The sequence below is a fragment of the Alexandromys fortis genome, unplaced genomic scaffold (genome assembly GCF_014885135.2).
Source record: "Alexandromys fortis isolate MF-2015 unplaced genomic scaffold, M_Fortis_MF-2015_v1.1 scaffold_140, whole genome shotgun sequence".
Classification (NCBI taxonomy): Eukaryota; Metazoa; Chordata; class Mammalia; order Rodentia; family Cricetidae; genus Alexandromys; species Alexandromys fortis.
In genome coordinates, this window is record NW_026068048.1 from 383,316 (window position 1) to 404,440 (window position 21,125).

At 50.8% G+C, this 21,125-nt stretch overlaps 1 protein-coding gene across 2 annotated transcripts; it reads right to left on the reverse strand.

The window, feature by feature from the left end:
- Positions 1–133: 133 nt before the first annotated feature.
- Acp7 (acid phosphatase 7, tartrate resistant (putative)) lies at positions 134–20,865 on the reverse strand. 2 transcript variants are annotated; one of them, XM_050119237.1, is made up of 13 exons: positions 20,796–20,865; positions 19,744–20,056; positions 11,093–11,293; positions 10,510–10,692; positions 9,612–9,735; positions 9,333–9,395; positions 9,118–9,232; positions 8,936–9,043; positions 8,802–8,859; positions 8,660–8,727; positions 8,480–8,551; positions 6,111–6,248; positions 134–3,889 (listed from the first exon to the last, which is right to left on the reverse strand). In XM_050119237.1, exons 2-13 carry the CDS (start codon positions 19,862–19,864, stop codon positions 3,824–3,826), a joined length of 1,317 nt encoding a protein of 438 aa, XP_049975194.1. In that variant the 5' UTR covers positions 19,865–20,056; positions 20,796–20,865; the 3' UTR covers positions 134–3,823. The 2 variants fall into 2 exon arrangements, with proteins under 2 accessions (XP_049975194.1, XP_049975195.1); XM_050119238.1 differs by lacking the exon at positions 20,796–20,865 and having other exon boundaries at positions 19,744–20,081.
- Between the last annotated feature and the right edge of the window lie 260 nt (positions 20,866–21,125).

Here is a 21,125-nt window from a genome sequence, read left to right on the forward strand (position 1 = left end):
AAAGACGGCACAGTAGAGATGGTGACGCGGCCATGTTCATTTCAGCGGGCTGGGAAAACAGGTCAGAAACCCTCCTGGGACTCAGAGAACATTTCTGTGCTCGGCGAGTCCTTCCGAAGCGCCTGAGTTTCCCACGCAGGGCACATGGACCAGATGTGGCAGTGGCCTCGTGCACGTGGGCCTCCCTCTCACCACGCTGTGGCTCTCATGGCTGGCCTTTCTGTGAGTCACCTGAAGCAGAGGCCTGGCGATTGTGTGTGAGATTCTGGAGGGATATGCTGGGCTGGATGAGGAAGCTTCCTTTCTGGTTTCCTTCTTCCTGTGCTCTAGAGTTGGCCCTGGGTGGTAGCTAACTATGGACGGGTGACCTGGGCTGGGGGGGGGCGGGGCTCCAGAATCCAAGAAATCCTTGAGGTTCCCAGAGGTCAGATTTTGAAGATGACAAAGAACAGTTTAAAAAATGTGTATCTACATGGTAAATGTTAAGACCTGTGTATCCTAGGAGGGGCGTGGCAGTGTGGCCCGTCACACCAGTACTTAATTAGGGTCAGCCTGGGCTATATAGTGAGACTCTGTGCCAGCAAACTGAAACGTAAAACAAAATCAAGGCCTGTGGTGGTGGTGGTGGAGGCAGCGGGAGGGTGTGTGTGTGTGTGTGTGTGTGTGTGTGTGTGTGCGCGCGCGCGCGCGCGCGTGCGAGTGTGTGTGTGTGTGTGTGTGCGCGTGCACGCGCGCGTGCACTTTTAATCCCAGCTCTTAGGAAGCAGAGGGAGGAGTTCAAGGCCAGCCTGGTCTACAGAGAGAGTTCCAGGACAGCTAGGGCTACACAAAGAAACCCTGTCTCAAAAACAAACAAACAAAAAAAAAAAATTAAAAGGGCAGCTAGGGGACTGGAGAGTTGGCTCAGCAGTTGAGCACACTGGCTGCTCTTGCAGAGGACTCGGGCTTGGTTCCCAGCACCCATGTGGTGACGGACAATCAGCTGTAACTCTAGTCTCAGGGGAGTCCAATGGGGTAGCTTCAATGGGCACCAAAAATGTACACAGTGTATAGATACATATGTAAGGAAAATACACACATAAGATAAAAAAAAATAAAAACCAAAAAAAGGCAGCCAGGAATAAAGGTGCTTCCCTGTAACTCCAGCTCAGAGAGGCCGAGGCAAGAGCACTAGATCAAGGCCAGTCTGGGGAGAAGGAAATATGTCACTTGCCATGACAAAGAATGGATCCCAGGGTGTGTGTCAGCGGCTGGATATGGAGGAAGAAATAGGATTTGGAGTTGAAAGGAAGGAAAGTGAGATAGGAAGGGAGGGGAGAAGAGGGAGGGGAGGAGAAAACACAGGGTGCTGATGAGCTTTCTGTGCCACGCAGGGCTGCTCCCTACAGCTCTCCTCCCCCACATACAGATGAAGAGACGGTCACAAAGGCCCTGTGACTTGCAGCCATCACACAAGAAGTGGCAAAGCTGGGCTTGGGCCCCTGGTGCTGCCTGGCTGTGGGCCTTTGTCCTCTGTGGACTCTCCCTGCCAGGCATGTCCACTGCTTGGCCCAGAACGTGCCCATTCCGTGGGATCTTCAGTTTCAGTCCACAGTGGCATCCTGGGGCACCCCCACAGCCTGAGCTGGCCCTTCATGACACGCCTTCACTGCTCAGCATCCTCTCCCTATGCATCATTCGGGCCCGGCGACCTGGATCCTCTGCTTGATTCATTGCTGTCTCCGACACGGCCAGGTCAGAGCTTGGCATGTGATATCCTTATAGGCCTGTGTTGTGCTGGGCCACACTGGACCCTGTCCTCCTTAGCATGGACAGTCCAATAGACACCCATCCCAGGATGGCAGTGGCCTGAAATGGGCCGCGCTGGGCACAGGGGACACCCAGGACTCCAGTCTAACCCGGAAGGATTAGATGGAGGTGATAGAGTCCAGTGTCACCATCACAGAGTCCCCAGCCAGGAGACAGACAATGACTGATGATCGAGGCAGACAGTGTAGGCATTGGGGACTGAAGCAATTATGGAGCCCAGAGATCTGGCCTCAAGGGGGACTCGTCAGAGAAGGCTATGAGGAGGGGACAATAGGAAGGAAGCCTAAGATGGAAGATGTCAACCCTGAGTCAGGCCTGGTGGTGCACACCTAGAATTCCAGCAGTTGGGAGGTGGAGGCAGGAGGATTAGAAGTTCAAGGACATCCTTAGACAGGCTCAGACACTTTAAGTTGAGGACCAGCCTGGACTACGTGGAGGACCTGTCTAAAAGCACCCTGGGGAGGAGACACTTCAGAGAGTGAACTCAGAAAGCCCAGACAGTGAGCGCATCAGCTTTGCATAGGGAAAGTGCTTGACATGTTTCGTGAGCCTTCAAGTGGGTGACAGGCCACTGAGGCCAAGATCCACGAGCCTTCAACTGGGTGACAGGCCACTGAGGCCAAGATCCACAGGCCTTCAACTGGGTGACAGGCCACTGAGGCCAAGATCCACGAGCCTTCAACTGGGTGACAGGCCACTGAGGTCAAGATCCATAGGCCTTTGACAGGGGGCAGGCCACTGAAGCCAAGATCCACAGGCCTCCAACAGGGAGCAGGCCACTGAAGCTAAGATTCATGAGCCTTTGACTGAGTGACAGGCCACTGAGGCCAAGATCCACGAGTCTTCAACTGGATGACAGACCACTGAGGCCAAGATCCACTGGGTGACAGGCCACTGAGGCTAAGCCCTGAGAAATGAACCACTCAGCACAAGGGAAGAATAGCTGGAGGTGATCCACATGGCAGGAATCTGCTGAGGTCAGTCTAGACTGTCCATGGCTCCATCCAAAGTCCTCACTGTGGCCCACAAGGCTCTGTCACTGCTCTGTCCTCTTCCCCTCTCTCCTTCATTATAGGGTGACAGCCACAGCAGCCTCCACAGTCTCTGGGGAAATGGTGATCTGCCTCAGGGCCTTTGCGCTGGCGGCGTCTCTGCCTGGGATGTCCTTCCTGCCTTACCTGTGTCCCTTATCAACAGCTCTAGTCCAAAGGTCACCCATCTCCCTGAAAACTGACACCATTCCTCTTTCCCCTCCTGAGCACTTATCCCTTGTAAGCTGTTCAAGTCCGTGTCCACGCTGCGAGGGGAGAGATCTGTCTTGTTCCATTCCTGTCGCGTGATAGATGCTCAATGAATTTAGGTGGGATTCGTAAAAGGACAAATAAAAAGAGGGGGGCATCGAGGGGAGAAAGTAGCAGATCTGTGTGCTCCTGAGTCTCCTCAGCTGTGCCATGGGGGAGCCAACAGTCTTAGCCTTTTCTCTACACCTGGAGAAGATAGCGCTGGCTGGGAAACTGACGCACAAGAGGACATTAAGCAGCACATCACGGGCCAAGCCAGGGACCACACGCAAGTCAGAGTGGGAAGACAGAGTGTAACCCTGCTGGCAACTCCTTCACGAGGGTGTGTCCGCCTTGCTGGTCCCAGCACAGGACACCCTTCCGGTGAGGGCAAGTGGAGAGGTGGCCCAAGTGGAAGTTTGAGTCCAGGGAGCCATGACGGTAAGCCTCTTTATTCTGAGGTCCATGGGTCCCCTGCCCTGTCAGAGCGATGCAGGAGGGCAGAGCCATGTTAACAAGGCAGCCCTGCTGGTGCCCACGTACCTGCCCTCCCACTCCAAGCAGTCTGGGCCCCACCTCTCCAGGAGGCTAGAGCCGTCTGGCCTCTGTCAGGGCTGCACCCTCAGGGTTCTGGATGGGGGGGGGGGGAGTGGGGTCCTGCCCTGACTCCCCGCCTAGGCCAGGGTAATGCCTGGTCATGGCAGCAACGTGTCTTTGTATGGGAAGCCATGGTCTTAGTGGTACATCATCCGGCCAAGCAAAGGTCTAACTATCCAGAAGTCGTCCACAATCTTCCCATCCTGTGGAGATCAGAAAGGAAGTGAGATCAGGAGACAGTGAGGAAGGGAAGTCTGGCCTGCAGGGCCAGGTGGTTGGGGTTCAAATCCCACCGCTGCCTCAAAGGCTTGATGACCTTGGACGAGTTCCAACAGCTCTCTGAGCCTCAGTTTCCCTCATTTGAAAAGTCATGACTAAGCCAAGGGTGTTGTGTGGTACACACCAGAAATGCCAGCACTTGGGAGGCAAAGGCAGGAGGATCTGTCCCAGGTCAGCCTGGGCTGTGTAAGAACACACCGTCTTAACCTCCTGCCTGAGGCAGTAGTAAGGTGTTATCTCTAGTGACTAGTATTTTGGTTGTTTGTTTGGTTGGTTTTCAGTTTTGTTTGAGATAGGGTTTCCAGTCACAAGGCCCACTGAGTTTGACTTTGAATGTCTCCTACTCTATCTTAAGTGCTGGATTTACAGGACTGAGCCAACATTTATGCCGAGCTGAGGATCAAACCTAGGACGTCACGTTTGCTAGGCAATTGCTCTATACTGAGCTGCATGCCCAGCTCGCCTGGACTATGTCACCAAGAGTCTGTACTCCAGGTATCCAGTGTCCATGCTGCCCTAAGCACTTGTCTCGTTGCTCAGCGGCTGTAGCAAGAACTCTAGGATAGGATAGCTACAGGGCCACGGTGACAGAGACGAGGGCACACAGGACACACCGACGTTCACAGCTTGGTAAATGATCACCGTGTGTGCTGAAAATGTGGTCTGTGGGTGAGATTAGAGCTCTGCTATCTGGAATCTGTGTAACCCTGGGAAAAGCGCTTTCCCTCTCTAGAAAGGGAAAGAATCCTGTCCCTGTGGGAATCCCCGTGAGGGGTAAGTTGCTTACACTCAGTATAAGACAGTCCAATCCCATGCCCGACACAGCAGTGCTCACTAAACTCTAATTTTTATTTTTGTTTGGTGTTTTGTTCTATTCTTTCTGAGGTAATGGAAGCCCATGCTGGTCTTGAATTTGTGTTCTGATCCTCCTGCCTTGCAAGTACACCACCCCACCTAGCTTGTAACGATTTTAAAACCACCATGAGGAGTGGATGAGAAATGGCTCAGGGTCTAAAGATCTTGCCACACGGTTCAGATCTCGCGTGCCCACATAAAAGCCAGGCCTGGGACTAGAGGCAGAAATAAACCGGACCATGATGCTTCAGGTCCACCACACACACATCCTCCTCACTCCCATCAGCCACCTGTTTTCTCTTCTGTTTCGAGTGACTAACCCTTATCTAACTTCCCACTGCCAGGTTAGGCTCTCGGTACGTTATGGGTGTTGTTACACAGCCAGGGCACCCTGTGAACCAGAGACTGTGGTAGACCCCGGATTTGAAAACTGAAGACCACAGAGGTCAGAGAAGTTATTCAGGGTCTCATGGCTGGTAGGAAGCACAGGCAGGATTTGAACTCAGGCTTCCAATTTTAGTGTATATATATTTTTTTCTCTTCTGAGCTCATGGTTACCCTATGTAGCCCAACTGGCCTTGAAATTTAGGTCCTATTGCTTCAACCTCCCAACTCTTTATGTTTTTATTTTAATTTATGTTTTGTTGTTCTTTTCAGAACTAGAGATTGAACCTGAGGCCTTTCACATTAACCAGGTGCTCTATTGCTGAGCACCCCTAGCCCCTCACCGGGGGATTCTAAGCAGGGGCTCTACCACTGAGCCACACACCCCAGCCCCTCACTGGGGAATTCTAGGCAGGGGCTCTACCACTGAACCACACACCCCAGCCCCTCACTGGGGGATTCTAAGCAGGGGCTCTACCACTGAACCACACTCTAGCTCCTCACTGGGGGATTCTAGGCAGGGGCTCTACCACTGAGCCACACCCCAGCCCCTCACTGGGGAATTCTAGGCAGGGGCTGTAACAAGGAGCCATGGCCCTAATTCTTCTGCCGCAGTCCCTCAAGTGATGGGATACCTCACCACACCCAGTGTATTGATTTACATTTTTGTTTGTTTGTTTTCCAGACAGTATTTTTCTGTGCAGCCCTGGCTGCCTTGGGATTTGCTTTGTAGACTGGGCTGGGCTTGAACTCAGAGATGTGCCTGCCTCTGCCTCTCAAGCCCTGTGATTAAAGGGGTGCACTACCATGACCAGCTTGATTTACTTTTGAGCCCAAGGTCTTAACCACTCAGCTCCCACATACCCTGGACCAGGCTGTGCAGCTTGTAACCCACGCCTGACAGACCTGGTCATCAGACACCTGCTGGATGTGCATGTGGGTGCCGTTAAGGATGTGCATCCGCGTGTACCCGTACTCCTTCACACGCAAGGCGCTCCACGGTCTGGCTTTTATGGTAAAGGGAGTCAGCAGCTCTTCACAGCCCTGTGGAAGACAGACAGTGAGATAGCACAGCACACGGGGACACATCCTGCCAGGGCTTGGCGGCCTCCACGGGCTGGGAGGCTACAAATCAGTCCCTGCATGTGGGAGACAGGAGGATCCCAAAGCTCAAGGCTAGTCTGGTCTGTGTAGTCAGACAACCAAAGCAGCCTGGATTACATAGATGCTGTCTCAAAAATACATGGGGGCAGGGCAGTGGTGGTGCATTCAGTCTCAGGGCTTAGGAGGCAGAGGAAGGCGGATCTCTAAGTTCAAGACCAGCCTGGTCTGCAGAGTGAGTTTCAGCACAGCCAGGACTACACAGAGAAAACCTGGCCTGGGGCTGGAGAGATGGCTCAGTGGTTAAGAGCACTGGCTGCTCTTCCAGAGGTCCTGAGTTCAATTCCCAGCAACCACATAGTGACTCACAATCATCTGTAATGAGATCTGGCGCCCTCTTCTGGTGTGTGAGCATACATAGGCAGAATGTTGTATATATAATAAATAAATAAATCTAAAAGAAAGAAAGAAAGAAAGAAAGAAAGAAAGAAAGAAAGAAAGAAAACCTGTCCTAAAAAACAAAGCAACAATAACATAAAACAAGCTGGGAGCTGGTAAAACAGCTCAGCAGATAAAGGCTCTTGCCATCCAACCCTGGCAACCCACAGGGTAGGAGAGATCCACTCTAGGATGTTGTCTCTCACTTCCAGATGTGAACCCTGCACCCCGACACAAAAATAAACAGTGCCAACAGTAACAACAACAACAACAAAAGGAAATTAAATGAACTGTAGCTCAGCTGAGAGAATGCTTGCCCAGCATGCACAGCCTCTAAACTCAATCCCCAGCACAACACAAAACCTTACATGGTGATTCATGCCTTCTAACCCCAGCACAAGATCAAAAGTTCGAGGTCAGGGGCTGGAAAGGTAACTTGGTAGTTAGGATCATTAGCTGCTCTTGCAGAGAACCTGGGTTTGGCTCCCAGCACCCACATGGCAGCTCACAACCATCTGTAACTCTTGTTCTAGAGCTAGGACACCCTCTTTCAGTCTCCCCAGACATTGCATGCACATGGTGAACATACATACATGCAGGCAAAACACCCATATACGTCAAATAAAATAATAAATAAAATATTAATTTTAAAAGTTCAAGGTCAGGCTGGAGAGATGGCTCAGTGGTTAAGAGCATTGCCTGCTCTTCCAAAGGTCCTGAGTTCAATTCCCAGCAACCACATGGTGGCTCACAACCATCTGTAATGAGGTCTGGTGCCCTCCTCTGGCCTGCAGACATACATGCACACAGAATATTGTATACATAATAAATAAATAAATATTTTTTAAAAAAGTTCAAGGTCAATTTAAACCATACAGTAACCAGATCTCAAGTTTGAGATCAGCCTAGACTCTATGAGCTGGTCTCAAGATTAATTAGTGAATTAAACCAGGGTCTAGGGCTCAAGGCTAGCCTGAGTTACATGGAGAGAAAGAAAGAGAAGCATGGTAACTTCACTGTGAATGAACCCTAGACGAACTGTTTGTTTGTTGTGTGTATCTGTCTCAGTCAGCTCACAGCTGCCTGGTGTGGGTGCTGGGAACTGAACTCTGGTACTCTCCGAGAGCTGTTTGTCCAGGGCCTCATGTAGCCAAGGATGACCCCAAACTCCTGATTCTCCTGCTTCCACTTCCCAAGTGCTAAGAGTGTAGGCTGCTCCGTGATGGCTGGCTTTGCTCTGTGGTTTTGGTTGTCTTATTGTTATTATTTTAAAATTACAGTTATTCAGCATATTCAGTGTGTGTGTGTGTGTGTGTGTGTGTGTGTGTGTGTGTGTGTGTGTGTGTTAGATTCTCTTTCCACATGTGGACCCTGGGACTTGAACTCAGGTCATCAGGTTTGGCAGCAAGTACCAATAATTGCTCAGGCTCTTTTTTGCCTTTTGAGATAAGGTCTTGTGCTGTAGCCCAGGCTGGTCTAGAACTCACGGATCTTGCACTTAGGACAGTCCTCTGGCTCCAGCATCTGGAATGCTGGTGTCACAAGCACATACCACCAGTCAGGACTTCCAACAATTGCGGTTTACCTACCTGTGACCATCATGTATCCTACCCTGGCCTCCACGTCCCCATCTGTGTGACGAATATATACCATCAGCAGCACCCAGTCAGAATGCAGTGGTGGCCGCCACCACCCTGTCTAAACTAGTCTAAACTAGTCCCTTCCCACCTGCTCACCGCAGATCCTGTGATGATGTGAACCGGGCCTCGGGGATTCGTATAGGGCTTCTCCAGGCTGCCGTTAAACACCTGGAGGAAAGGACAAGGTGGGCGGTGGGTCACAACTGGCCAGGACCTGGTGAGTGTTTGACCACATGAACACCAAGCGTCTGGTCCTGCGTCCTCCTTGGGCCTCACCTGGTAGTTGTAAATTGGCCAGAGCCGTTCGTAGGAGTGTTCATGAGCCCAGAACTCCAGATCTACACCTAAGACAGGAAGAGTGATGTTCAGGCTCCTGGGTGGACAGAGGTAGGGCCGGGGACTCCCCAGGGTCTCTCACCATATTTATGGAAAAGGTCCTCTAGCCCGAACAGCTTGCCTTGGAGGCCTTTGCGGACCTGTTGGGATGAGCGGGGAGGTGAGGAGGCCCGTCCTCCCTCCAAGTATCACCGCCACCCAGGGAAGGGACCTCACCCGGCTTTCATGTCTTGTGCAGTCATCCAGATCGGCATTGGAGCAGTACATAGGCCGATGCCCCATGGTGATGATCCATGGTCGGGCTACCCGGTTCCTATTGGCTTTCTAGAGGAAAGAGGCCTGAGTGAAGGACAGCCATAGGGGCTGAGAGGCCAGAAGGGGCTTGGACCCGGGCCTACCTGGAGGTCATTCTCCAGCCAACGGAACTGCCTCTCCACCAGGTGGCGGCCATAGTGGAGAAAGAAATACACCTCAGTGGAGAAGGAGATTATATGAGCAGGACCCAGGTCCCAGCTGCAGGGGTCAAAAGACAAGGGTCAGAGATTGGAAGTCTGTGCCACCCATCCTTCAGGGGGGTCAGTCCACATGCACACCCAAAAACTCTCCATATTACCTGTACCATAAGCCTTCATTGTCCCCTGGCATACTAAAGCGAGCCTTGTAGTTAGAGAAATTGCTGGGAAAAAGGAATTATAAAGAGCAAGGGGTAAGAACCTGGATTCAGCAGCCTCCGCCTCCCAACTTCCCGGCCAGAGTGTGGCTCCCAGCCCACCCTTTCTTTGTCTCTTCTTTCTCTACCAAGATGAGGCCCCTGCAGCATGAGGAACTTAAGAGAGACTCCGAGAAGGACACAGCTGGTTTCTCTAGTCTGGCTTTTGCCCACCACACTCACTAGCGTTGTTCGTGATTTCCAGGGCATGTCATGTATGGCAGGCTGGCAGCGACCGGTTCGATGAGCCGCATGAATCTGTCCCCAACGCGAGCATTGTCCTGGTCCATGTTGTAGGCAAAGTCTCCTGGAGGGTAGTCGGGAATGGGAGAGAGTGAGGCCCAGGCTCTGCTTCCTCTAGGATCAAGACCTTGTGGGTCCTGATCCCGGCCTAGGACCTTCTCATGTATGAGCAGACACAGCTCCCAATTCTGCATCTTGTTGGCTCCCATGACACAGCTGGGCCTGGTTTGATGCTGATTTTTAGCAAGCAAACTATTTCCTTTATTATCACTAGGGATTGACCCCAGGATCTTCTGGACACCAGGCAAGTGCTCTATATTTACCGGCCCCTCACTGGGGGATTCTAGGTAGGGGCTCTACCACTGAGCCACACCCCAGCCCCTCACTGGGGGATTCTAGGTGAAGGCTCTACCACTGAACCACATCCCCAACCCTTGCTTTTTTTTTTTTTTTTAAACCAAGCCTCACTAAGCTGTTCAGACTGGCTTTGAATTCTGGGTAACCCTCCTGCTTCAGCCCCTTCACTGCTGGGATTATAGACATGTGCTACCATGCCTATTCATCTTATTTTATAATAACATTTCTGTGTATTCTGAATGAGCCTTACCTCTCATAACAATAACAATAAAAAAAAATAGGAAATCAGAGCTGGAATCGGTATGGACCAGAGCTGAGGTCTTAACCTCGGACCTCATATCTGGGGTCAGCCTCGGGCCCCACCTTCAGCCCCCAGCCACGGCCCTTCTGAAGCACCCCAGCGGTCCCCAGCCCATCCCAGCACTGGACTGATAGGCACCCAGGCCGCCAGCCTCCCAGTGCACCCTCGCCGGTGCCTCACCCACATGGAGCACCGCGTCAAACATGCCCTGCTGGGTGTCTCTCCGCAGTCTGGGCAGGGCCCTGGCGTTGTCAGCGCCCATATCCCCAAACACAGCCAGGCGGGGGCTCCAGTGGACCCCTCTCTTCAAGGCTGTGAAGCGAAACCGCCGGCTCCAGCCCTGAGCGCTGCCGCAACGGTAAACTGAGGGAAGAAAAAAACCAGACCTCTGTCAGCTGTGGAGGCAGGGAGCAGGACCTTTCCAGCAGACCTCACCCTCAAGCCCTGGAGAGGGAGGGAAACACAGGGACATCGCTGCCATCATCATTACTATTATTATTAATGATGAAAACTAGCCTGGGCTACCTGACAACATCTCAGGTAGCCCAGGCTAGTCTCCAGCTGTCTATGTAGCCCAGGATGAGAATTTCTAATCTTCTTGCCTTCTTCCAAGTGCTGGGATCAAAGGCTTGTGTTATCACACCTAGAATCATATCCCAGGGTCTCACACGCGTGGCAGATGAGCCACCAGCCCAGCTTCAGCTACAGGTCTCTGGTAGCTTCTAGGACATACCTCCCTCTTGCCCACCGACAACCCTCTCACCATACTGGGCCCCGGGCAGCAGCTTCCGAAGCGTCACGCGGTGGATGTAGAGCTTGCGCCGCAGAATGCCCCCATCCACGAAGGTGCTGGCGGTGCCATGGGCACGGAATGGGAGCGGCCCAGACAGGTGCATGCCGAACTGCACCTCCGACCGCGCTGGAGCCCACGTGGTCCAGGTCACAGTCATGGAGCCCGGCTCATCTGGGGAGAGAGAGATCAGAATGGAGCCTGGGGAAGGCTATCAAGCAGGAAGAGGGGGGCTTTTAGCAATCAGTCCACGCCCTCAGTTATTGCCGAGCTGGGCTTCCAGTGAGAGTGGCTTCGCCTCCCCAAGCCTCCGTTTCCCGTATGTGAAACAGAATAGGGTTATCTATCCTCCAAGATTGTGAGGAAGCATGGATATACAAATACAATCGGCAAGGTGCATCCTAGGTTACAGGTCCTGGAATTCAATCACCTATGGGTTGAAAATGCTCCGGGGAGAAAAAGGAATGTCAAAACTGCTCAACCATTGTGACCCGAGGTCATCCCCAAGACACATGTGGCTTCCAAAAGTTGTCCTCTGAGCCGGGTGCTTTTTAACCGTAAGAGAGGGTTAAAATAGCCACAGGCAGATGTCTGTGGGTTGATGACAGCGTGGTCTACATAGTGATCATCCAGGGCAGGATAGTGAGACGTAGTCTTAAAAAGAAAAAGAAAAAAAAGACCTTTGACCTCTACATGTGTGCTATGGCATAGTTGTGCCTACCTCCCACATAAACTAAATAATAAATAAATTTATACGAATATTTTAAGACTATTTGGGGAACGTGGAGAGGTTGGCTGCTCTTCCAGAGGACCTGGATTCACTTCCCAGCACCAAATCTGTTCACAACCATCTGTAACTCCAGTTCCCAGGGATCTGATGCCCTCTTCTGGTCTCGGAGGACACCAGACGTGTATATGATTCACAGACAAATATGCAGCCAAAGCACCCATACACATAAAATAAAATAATAAAGTCCAATTTCCGGGCGCGGGCCTGGGGATGTGGCTCAGTGTGTAGAGCGCCTTCCTGGCGTGCTCAAAGCCCTGGGTTCCATCCCCAGCACCACAGGCGCAGCATCCGGAGACTGAGGCCAGAGAACTGGAACTTCTTGGCCAGCCTGGGATACATGAGGAATTCTGAGCTAACCTGGGCTTCATAGCAAGGCTCTGTTTTAAAAAAAAAATTAAACTCGAAAGAGGGAGGAACACACAAGCCCAGCCCTTCCCTAAGGATTTATTTTGCTGTGGTGTGGCTCATGCTCCTATGAATAGCCATTCACCCATGCTCCTGTAAGCAACCCCAAGGAAACTCACAGAGTTGGACACACACACACATATACACTCCCATGCATACACACACACATGCATGTGCACACGCATGCAAGCACACACACATACACTCACATGCATGCACACAATCATGTGCATGTGTGCACACATGCATGCACACGTATGCACACATGTGTGTACATGCACTCACGCACGCACACACGTGCCTACTCGTGCACAAAAGACTTTAAAGTAGGAGAAGGGTCTAATTGGAAGAGGAAAGAGACCAATGGAGGTGGGGGATGGAATAAGAGAGGGTGAGGGGTTAGGTGAATGTAACCCATATCCATTATATACACATACAGAAATATACACTGAAATACATTATACACCTGTACAAAAATGGGCCAGGCAATGGTGGCACACACCTTTAATCTTAGCCCTTGAGGAAGAAGCAGACAAATCTAGGTGAGTTCAAGACCAGCCTTGTCTACAGAGTGAGTATCAGGACAGCCAGGGCTACACAGAGAAACCCTGTCTCGAACAAACAAACAAAAACAAAAGACAAAAAAAAAGCAAAACTTAAGCAAATAAATAGAGAAGAGAAAATGTCATTACGAAGCTTCTGATGTGTGATTAATATAAACTAATTAGGAAGAAGACAAAGCAAACAAGAAACGCGGCAGCACAATAGCTACTTTCCAGAAGACTGTGCTAAGCACTGAGTCACAGGTGACTTACTGTGTGCTGGGGTTCTGTGCAAACACCACAGCCTTGTGCTTTGTGGGTGACCTCGGGTCTGGCATCCTGAGAATGCCCAGGTAGTCATCTTTAGTGAACAGGAGAGACAACCTTAGGCAAAGAACTCGCAACAATGAGATTTACAGGCTGAGTCAATGTCCCTATTCTTTTCAGTGTGTGCTAGCCTGCAGCCAACATTGCGAGGTCATGAGGTCATCTGAGAGCTCCGGACAGGTATCTGGAGGCCAGCTAAGTAATAAAGTGGGGGAGTGGGAAAAAAGGCCAGCTATAGGGCAGGCCTGCAGGGAGGGACAGGATCTCATACTGTATCCCAGGTTAGCTTGGAACTGCTTAGGTAGCCCAGAATGGCCTTGAACCTGCAGTCATCCTCCTGCCTCAGCTGGGATAATAGGAGTGAGTCACCATGCTTGGCTCTAGAGTAAATGGCTTCTTATATCATAGGTCAGGTTCTTTAAAGTTGGCCTCTAATTCTCACCTCCTCTCTCTCTCTCTCATGCATGAACACACAGACATACACACACACAGAGACACACACACACACACACACACACTAAAATTCCTGAGGTTGGAGAAATGGCTCAGTGGTTAAGAGCACTGGCTGCTCTTGCAGAGGACCTGGGTTCAGTTTCTAATATCCAGACAGTGGCTCACAGCTATCAGTGAGTACGAGTTCAGGGGATCCAGCACTCTCTTCTGGCTTCCAAGAGTACTGCATACATATGGTACACACACACACACACACACACACACACACACACACACACACACTCATAAATGCACAAAACTTTAGAGAACATTAAAATCAGCCAGATGTGAGAGGAAAGTACCACAAGCTCGTGGCTATCTTGCACGATGAGTGACGTCAACACACTGAAGGGAGTGGGGAGGTGGGGGAGTGCATGGGAAGCAGCGTCCTAACGGATTGAGGAGGCTAGCAGTAAGCTGACCACGCAAGAGCAAGCGCAGTCACTTGGTCAATCAGGCCTCTTACACAGGAAAAAGGATTTTCTTTTCAGGCACAGGAGAGCTCAGAGCTTGAGACATACTAGGCAAGTTCCACAGACTTACTATACTACCCCCACCACTACTCCCAAGCCATGAAAATTCCAAGAGACCAAATCTGGGACCCAGAGAAGAGCAATAAGCAATGATAGTACCAAATTTCTACCCAGAGAATGAAAAAATATTCACAAGTCTGGCATGGAAAGAAATCATTGAATACATAAATGAAGTAGGCAAGAGGGAGGGACAGCTCTTCCTAACACTAAATTTTAATTAGATGGGAAGCAATAGCTGGGGTCATGGCTAGAATCCACTCTCCCCCATGAGGGGCAGTAGCATGGCTCAGTGGTAGAGCCCCTGCCTAGAATCCCCCAATCTTTGCCTAGTGGGTGGGAGGCTGCAATTCATATGTACTCACACAAAAGAGCATTTTTTTACATGTATATATATGGAAAGAGGGAATAAGAAAATTAAAAACTCCCAATTAGGCAAGCACAACACTAAGAATTACTGCAGTTAGGAGCCACTGATGAATGCTAAAACAAACTAGTGGGTGAAAATTTGTGGAGCAACAGGACTTGCTTCTTCTTGAGCAATCTCTCCCCAAGCTATTCATTAGCTACAAAGCAAAGAATAAAGGATCTACAGTGGATAGACCCAGCAGGCATCTGCTTAAGCAGCCAGCGAATCAGGGTCAGCACCAGCAGCGGCGGCTGTAATAAAGCCTCTCTACACCATGGACCCTCCAGTGCCACGTGCCGAGAGAGAGACCCGAAGCCACAGCCGCGGTCTTCTCTAACACACCCTTGGAACAACAGCGAAGAGACCTGGAAGAGCGATGCTTCACAAAACCACTGACCGACTCTCAGAAAACACAAAGGTCACAAAAGAGAAAGACTTAGGTGCTGGCGGCTGGGGTCGCATCCCAGCGATTCCAGAACCAGGGAACCTGAGGCAGGAGGTTTCCTAGTTTGAGGCCAGCCTGGGCTACAGATCCAAAGCACAGCGGGAGGCTAAAGCTGCACCTTCCCCCAAGCCCAGGGTGAGATCCTGCAGTAAAATCAGTGGTGACCTTGGGGACATTTGCGTGAGGTCTGTAGTTTGTCCAGACGTGCCAGTGTGTCCATTCCATTGTTTAGTTTGTTTCTACATTGCTTTGTTAGGGATAGCATCTTACATGGTGACATTGGGTGGGCTGGAACTCACAGTGTCACCACGCCTAGTTTGTCCTTTCTTTTCACACGGGTTTCATTGTGGTCTAGATGGATTTCGTGTCGGTGAGGTCAGCATTCCTCCTGCCTAGACCTCCCAGAGAGTTGGGACTGCAGGCACACGTGACCCTGCTTGGTTCCACTTTCCTTTTATTTCCTTCCTTTTTATTGGGCTGGGGAGTGAGCCCTGGGCTCTGTGCAAATCAAGCAAGTGTTCTACCAATGCGGCAATATCTTAGCTGTCAACTTCCAATTAACACTTTTCTTTTTGAGACTTATTTTGCATGTATTGGTGTTTACCTGCATGTACATCTGTGTTCCGCACGCCTGCTTGCTACCCATGGAGGTAAGAAGAAGGCATTGGATCCTCTGGAACTGGAGTTACAGATGTGTGTGAGCTGCCACATGGGTGCTGAGAACTGACCCGGGTCCTCTGAAAGAACAGCCAGTGCTCTCAACCACTGAGACATCTCGTCAGTCCCCTCAAATTTCAGTTTTTAATAATCCTACCACTGTTATTTATGTTATCTTTCTAGGCTACATAGAGATTCAAGGATAGTCTAACCTGCAGGAGACCCTGTCCCCAAACCACCACCAACAAAAAGATATCAGAGAACATCAGAGGCTTGGAGCAATGCTCAGTGCCTAAGAGAACCGGCTACTCTTCCAGAGGACCTGGGTTCAGTTCCCAGCCCTCACATGTGGGCTCACTACCACATGTAACTCCAGTCCTAGAGGGATCGGACGCCCTCTTCTGGCCTGCACGTGCACCAGGTACACACAGTGGTGCACAGACATACAGGCAAAATATCCACACTCATAAAAGTAAAAAATAAACTATTAAAAAAATGAGGAAATCATCCAGGATCATGGTACACGCCTTTCATCATGCACCTGGTGGGCAGAGGCAGGGGAGTCTCTGTGAGTTCAAGGCCAGCCTGGTCTACAGAGTGATTTGCAGACCAGCCAGGGCTTCATAGTGACACTGTCTCAAAACAACAATAAATAAATAAATAAATAAATAAATAAATAAATAAATAAATCAGGGTATAGTATGCCCACAAAATATAGCATGCCCAATTTTTGAAAGAAAAAAACTCACTAACCTCAAAAAGAAAAAGGAAATAAAAGCATTAAATTGAACTCTGTTAGTATTAACATTATTCTAGGTTGTATGACCTACAACCAAACTCTACCTCAGCAAGTCTCCACTTATTATTATTGTTGTTGTTGTTGTTTTGTGTTTTCATTTTGTTTTAGAGGCAGACTCTCACTGTGCAGCCTTGGTCGTTCTGGAATTCACTCTGCCTCCTGAGTGCTAGGGTTAAATACTATTATTATTTCAGAGACAAGTCCAGGCTGATCTTGAACTCAGCATCCTCCTGCCTCATCCTGCAGAATACTGCAATTGCAGACCAGTGCAACCAGGCCTAGTTGACTGTACTGCCTTAGAACTCCTCCCGAAGTCTCAACACACTTCAAATGTAAAAGCTTCACATTCGTGTTTTGTTTTTGTTGTTTTTTATTTTTTGAGACAGGGTTTCTCTCTGTAGCCCTGGCTATCCTGGAACTTGCTCTGTAGACCAGGCTGGCCTCAAACTCATAGAGATCCTCCTGCCTCTGCCTCCTGAGTGCTGGGATTAAAGACATGCACCACCACCACCTGGCAAAGCCTTAAATTTTTGACCAACAAGAAGCAATCATATTACATTTTGGGGTAGTTTTGAAGAAAAGGAGCCACAGTTACCCCAACTGCGTCAAGTTCTTGTCCTCTGCTTCTTCCCATCGCTGAGAGTTCACTTCCTCCCTCTCAGCAGCCAGAGCGGCCGATCCAGACAGGCTGAACAGGAAGTAATCCAGGAGAACCCCACATCTACTCAGACTAACATTACAGACATGTAAGGGCTGCTGAGATAGACCCGTGCGTAAAGGCAGCTGCCACCAAACTGGCAACCCTACAAGCCACAGGCCCTCTGACCTCCACCTGTGTGCACACAGCAGGAAATCCAGAATGTTTAAAAAGGGAGGTTTGGAACCACGAAGTCAGTAATATTCCTGTCACTGACCTCCACACAAGCCTTGCTGCGTGTGCATATACAGACACACACTCGGCAATAAAAATTTTTATAACTCGATGATTTAAAAATATGGGCTTTTGAGATGGTTCCGTGGGTAAAGGGGCTGCCACCAAGCCAAGGCCACGTGGTAGAAGGAGAGAAACGACTCAGGGGTTCTCTGACTGCCACACACACGCTAAGTGATAAATAAATAAAACGTAGGATTTTTTTTAAAAATTTGTGTAAAACCACAGCATTTTCACTGACTTAATATAGTTAGTGAATATAGTTCTCATTCAGTAAAAATGACATTTACAGAAGAGGTCCTTGTTACTGCTTACTTTTTATGGAGTTTTGTTTTGGCACTGTTGGGAATGAGCCCCACACCGTCATGTGTGCCTGGCAGCGGCTCCGTTATCAATTTCGACCCAAGCTCTCAGTTTCCCTTCCCTCCCACTCCCCCTTACTCCCTTCTCTCTCCCTTTTTTCTTTTTATGGACAGGATGCCCTGTCGTCCAGTCTAGCTGAGCCTTCTGCACGCTGAGTGGCAGAGGATGACCATGAACCGCTCCTCCCGCTTCCTCCTCCTGAGTTCGGGGCCCTGGGAGAGCGACACTATACCTCGCTGGGTTTTCTCTTTCTTTCTTTTTTCCTTTTTTTTTTAAAGATAGGGTCTCACTGTGTAGCCCTAGGTGGCTTGGAACCTCCTATGTTGACCAGGCTGGCCTCAAACTCAGAGACTCGTGTTCCTCTGTCTCCCGGGTGCTGGAATGAGAAGAGTGTACTAATCTGCTTGGCCTGAATCTTAATTTTTAATATGATAAGTATGGAGATGTGAGATTATATGCACATCACACACACGCACAAACACACACATATCACATAAGCCAGGTATGGTTGTGCACACCTCTGAGTTCAGCTCTTGGGATGCTGAGGCAGGAGGAGTGTGAGTTCAAAGCAAGTCTGAGCTGTATGGTGAAACCATAAGAAAAGAGAGAGGTCACGATTTCCCTTACACGTGGAATCCAGAGTTAAGTGCACGTGTATGTGTGTATATGTGTGTATGTGTGTGTGTGTGTGTGTGTAAAATCTTAACCCACAAAGGTAGAAGAGAGACTACAAGGGAGAGGAAGCCGTCTAAAAGAGAGGGGCAGGAGAGAACGATGGAGACAAAGAGGACAAACAGTCCACGTTCTCTCTCATAGGAAGGCTCTAAACTGACCAACCACATATGCACGTGTGTATGCCTGTATGAAAGCAGAAAGGAGATTATTTGAGGAGGAGCAGTGAGAGAGAGGGAGGAGGGACAGGAGAGGGAATAGAGGGGGAGGAAGCTAACATAGAAACTGAAAAAGTCCTGGCCCTGACCGGATTGCTCAGTGGATAGAGGTCCTTGTTGCTGTACCTGATGACCCGAGTTCAATCCTGGGATTCCCATGGTGGGAGCAGAGAAAGCCCTCCTGAGAGTGGTTCTCTGATGCGTGTGCAAAACATATACACACACACAGCAGGGGCACACTCACCATTACACACACATACACACACAGCAGGGGCACACTCACCAATACACACACATACACACACAGCAGGGGCACACTCACCAATACACACACATACACACACACAGCAGGGGCACACTCACCAATACACATGAGAGGGACACATACATGACAGAGACACACCCACACACATATACACATCCACACACACAAAGTAAAGAAACACATGTAGTAAAAGACAAATCCTAAAGAAAATGTCGCGAAACCCACTATCTTGCTTTAAAAATCGAAACAAAGCAAGGCACACCTAAAGGAAACCCCTTGCATGCATCGGTTCCCCAAGGCTGGCAGTCACTCCTGTTGTTATAACTAAGACAAAGTCAGGTGAGAGAGTCTCCGTTCCACCCAGAGCTCAGTCAAGTGACTCCACAGAGAACAAATGACAACCCCCACCACAGAAAGACGAGAAGAGGGTTGGAGAAAGAAGGGACCCAGGGAGACCTAGGTCCCCTTCATTCATTTACTGGTTTCTTCCACAATGCATTTCAGAACTCAGCGTGGCAACATGCCAGGCCATGGAGTAAGACAGCGAGGCGGTGAGCAAGGACAGCTCTCCAGAGAGCTCGGCTATTGATGGGTTCACACCATCATCCCTCCCCACACGAGCCTGCTGAAGTCCCATTTCACAGAGGCACATCACAGAGGCTCCGAAGGGCAAATCACCAGCCTGGGCTTCGACAGAGATTCCTGAGCCCTTCACCCACAGGGAACCCCAGAGCTGACGAAGGAGAGGCAGAATGAGGTGAGAGATCAGGGACACTTACCTGGGTAGGACAGGTGGACTTGCTCCGGGGTGGCACGAGGATATTCTGGAGCTCCCAGGACTCCCAGGGAGAAAAGGAGGAACAGACAGTAGTAGAACCAGCACCCAAAAAAGGGGCTCATGGTAGGGGGGGAAAGAAGAGGGGGCAGAGTCAAACGCAGGGACCCGATCAGATTCCGTTGGTGGGTTCCGGTCACAGAGGAAATGGAGAGATGCCAGGCAGGGCCGTCTGTGTCCGTCCCTCAGTCAAGGTGTCCGTGGGGGAGGGAGACGGAATGACTGAGACGTCTCTGAGGGGAGTGGTGAAGCAGGTGCTAGAGAGAGAGAATAATTACTGAGGTCTCCTGGGCTCGCTGCTCAGCACTTTGCATAGATTAACACCGGGAGGCTTCGCAGCATTCCTAAGAGGTGGTGGCCGCAGTCATCACCAACCCTGTCACATATAGGAAACTGAGCAACCAGGTGACTCAGAGGCACGGCTAGCATGAGATGCAGTTGGGGTTTGAACCCTTCCGGCCCGGGCTCCAGCTACTGGGAGGGGGCCGGGTGGCTGGGGCAGGGTGTTTTGAGAGCCATCCTCAACGTACCCTCGGGCTAACTTTAGCAACCCCAGCTTCTGGGGGCCTGGAGGTCAGACACCTTTGACAACTCCGTCCCTAACATCTCAGCCTTCCTTAGCAATCTATCGACCCAATTCTTAGCATCCATCCTCAGATTTGCACTTTATTCTTCAGGACCCGATAGCTTCCACTCTACTCCCAAGCTGCTCATTAACTCCCCCTGCCTTAAGCGGCCTCCTCGCTTTCCTCTCCCCAGCACACCATCCTGCCTTCAGGCCCCACTCCTCCCGCCCTCCATCCTCACCCCAGCTGCCTTCCCGGCCCTAAACCTGCATGTGCCTGAACCCCGTTTTCTCTCCAGCTTTCTGGCCAGTTCTGAGGTTCGGTCCACCTGCCCTCGGGACCTGGGAGGGTGCATGGGGTCTGGAGACACCCTCCACCTGACCGGAGGTGGGGCGTGGGGGACGCAATCGGGGAAGGGACACCGGCTCACCCTCAGGGGCGCACGAGCTGCCCTCACGGTCCTCTCGGCCAACCGATGTGCTGCAGTATTTATGAGCTTGCAGGGACACAAGCTCCCGCCGCCCACAGGTGTCCCAGCCCCGGAAGAGCCGGCTGCCTCAGGTGACGGGCTCCCCGGACAGCCAGAGCCCCGGGTCCCACAGGTCCGGCCGGTCCCTGGCACCCCACGCCCACCCTCCCGCCCCCCTTAGGGTGGGGCGCAAAAAGGGGGACCCAGAAAAGTATGGGACACTGTCACCTCCGAGCCAGACAGCAGGTGCGCGCCGGGACAGGTAAGGCTGCGCTGTCCCCAGGCGTCCCA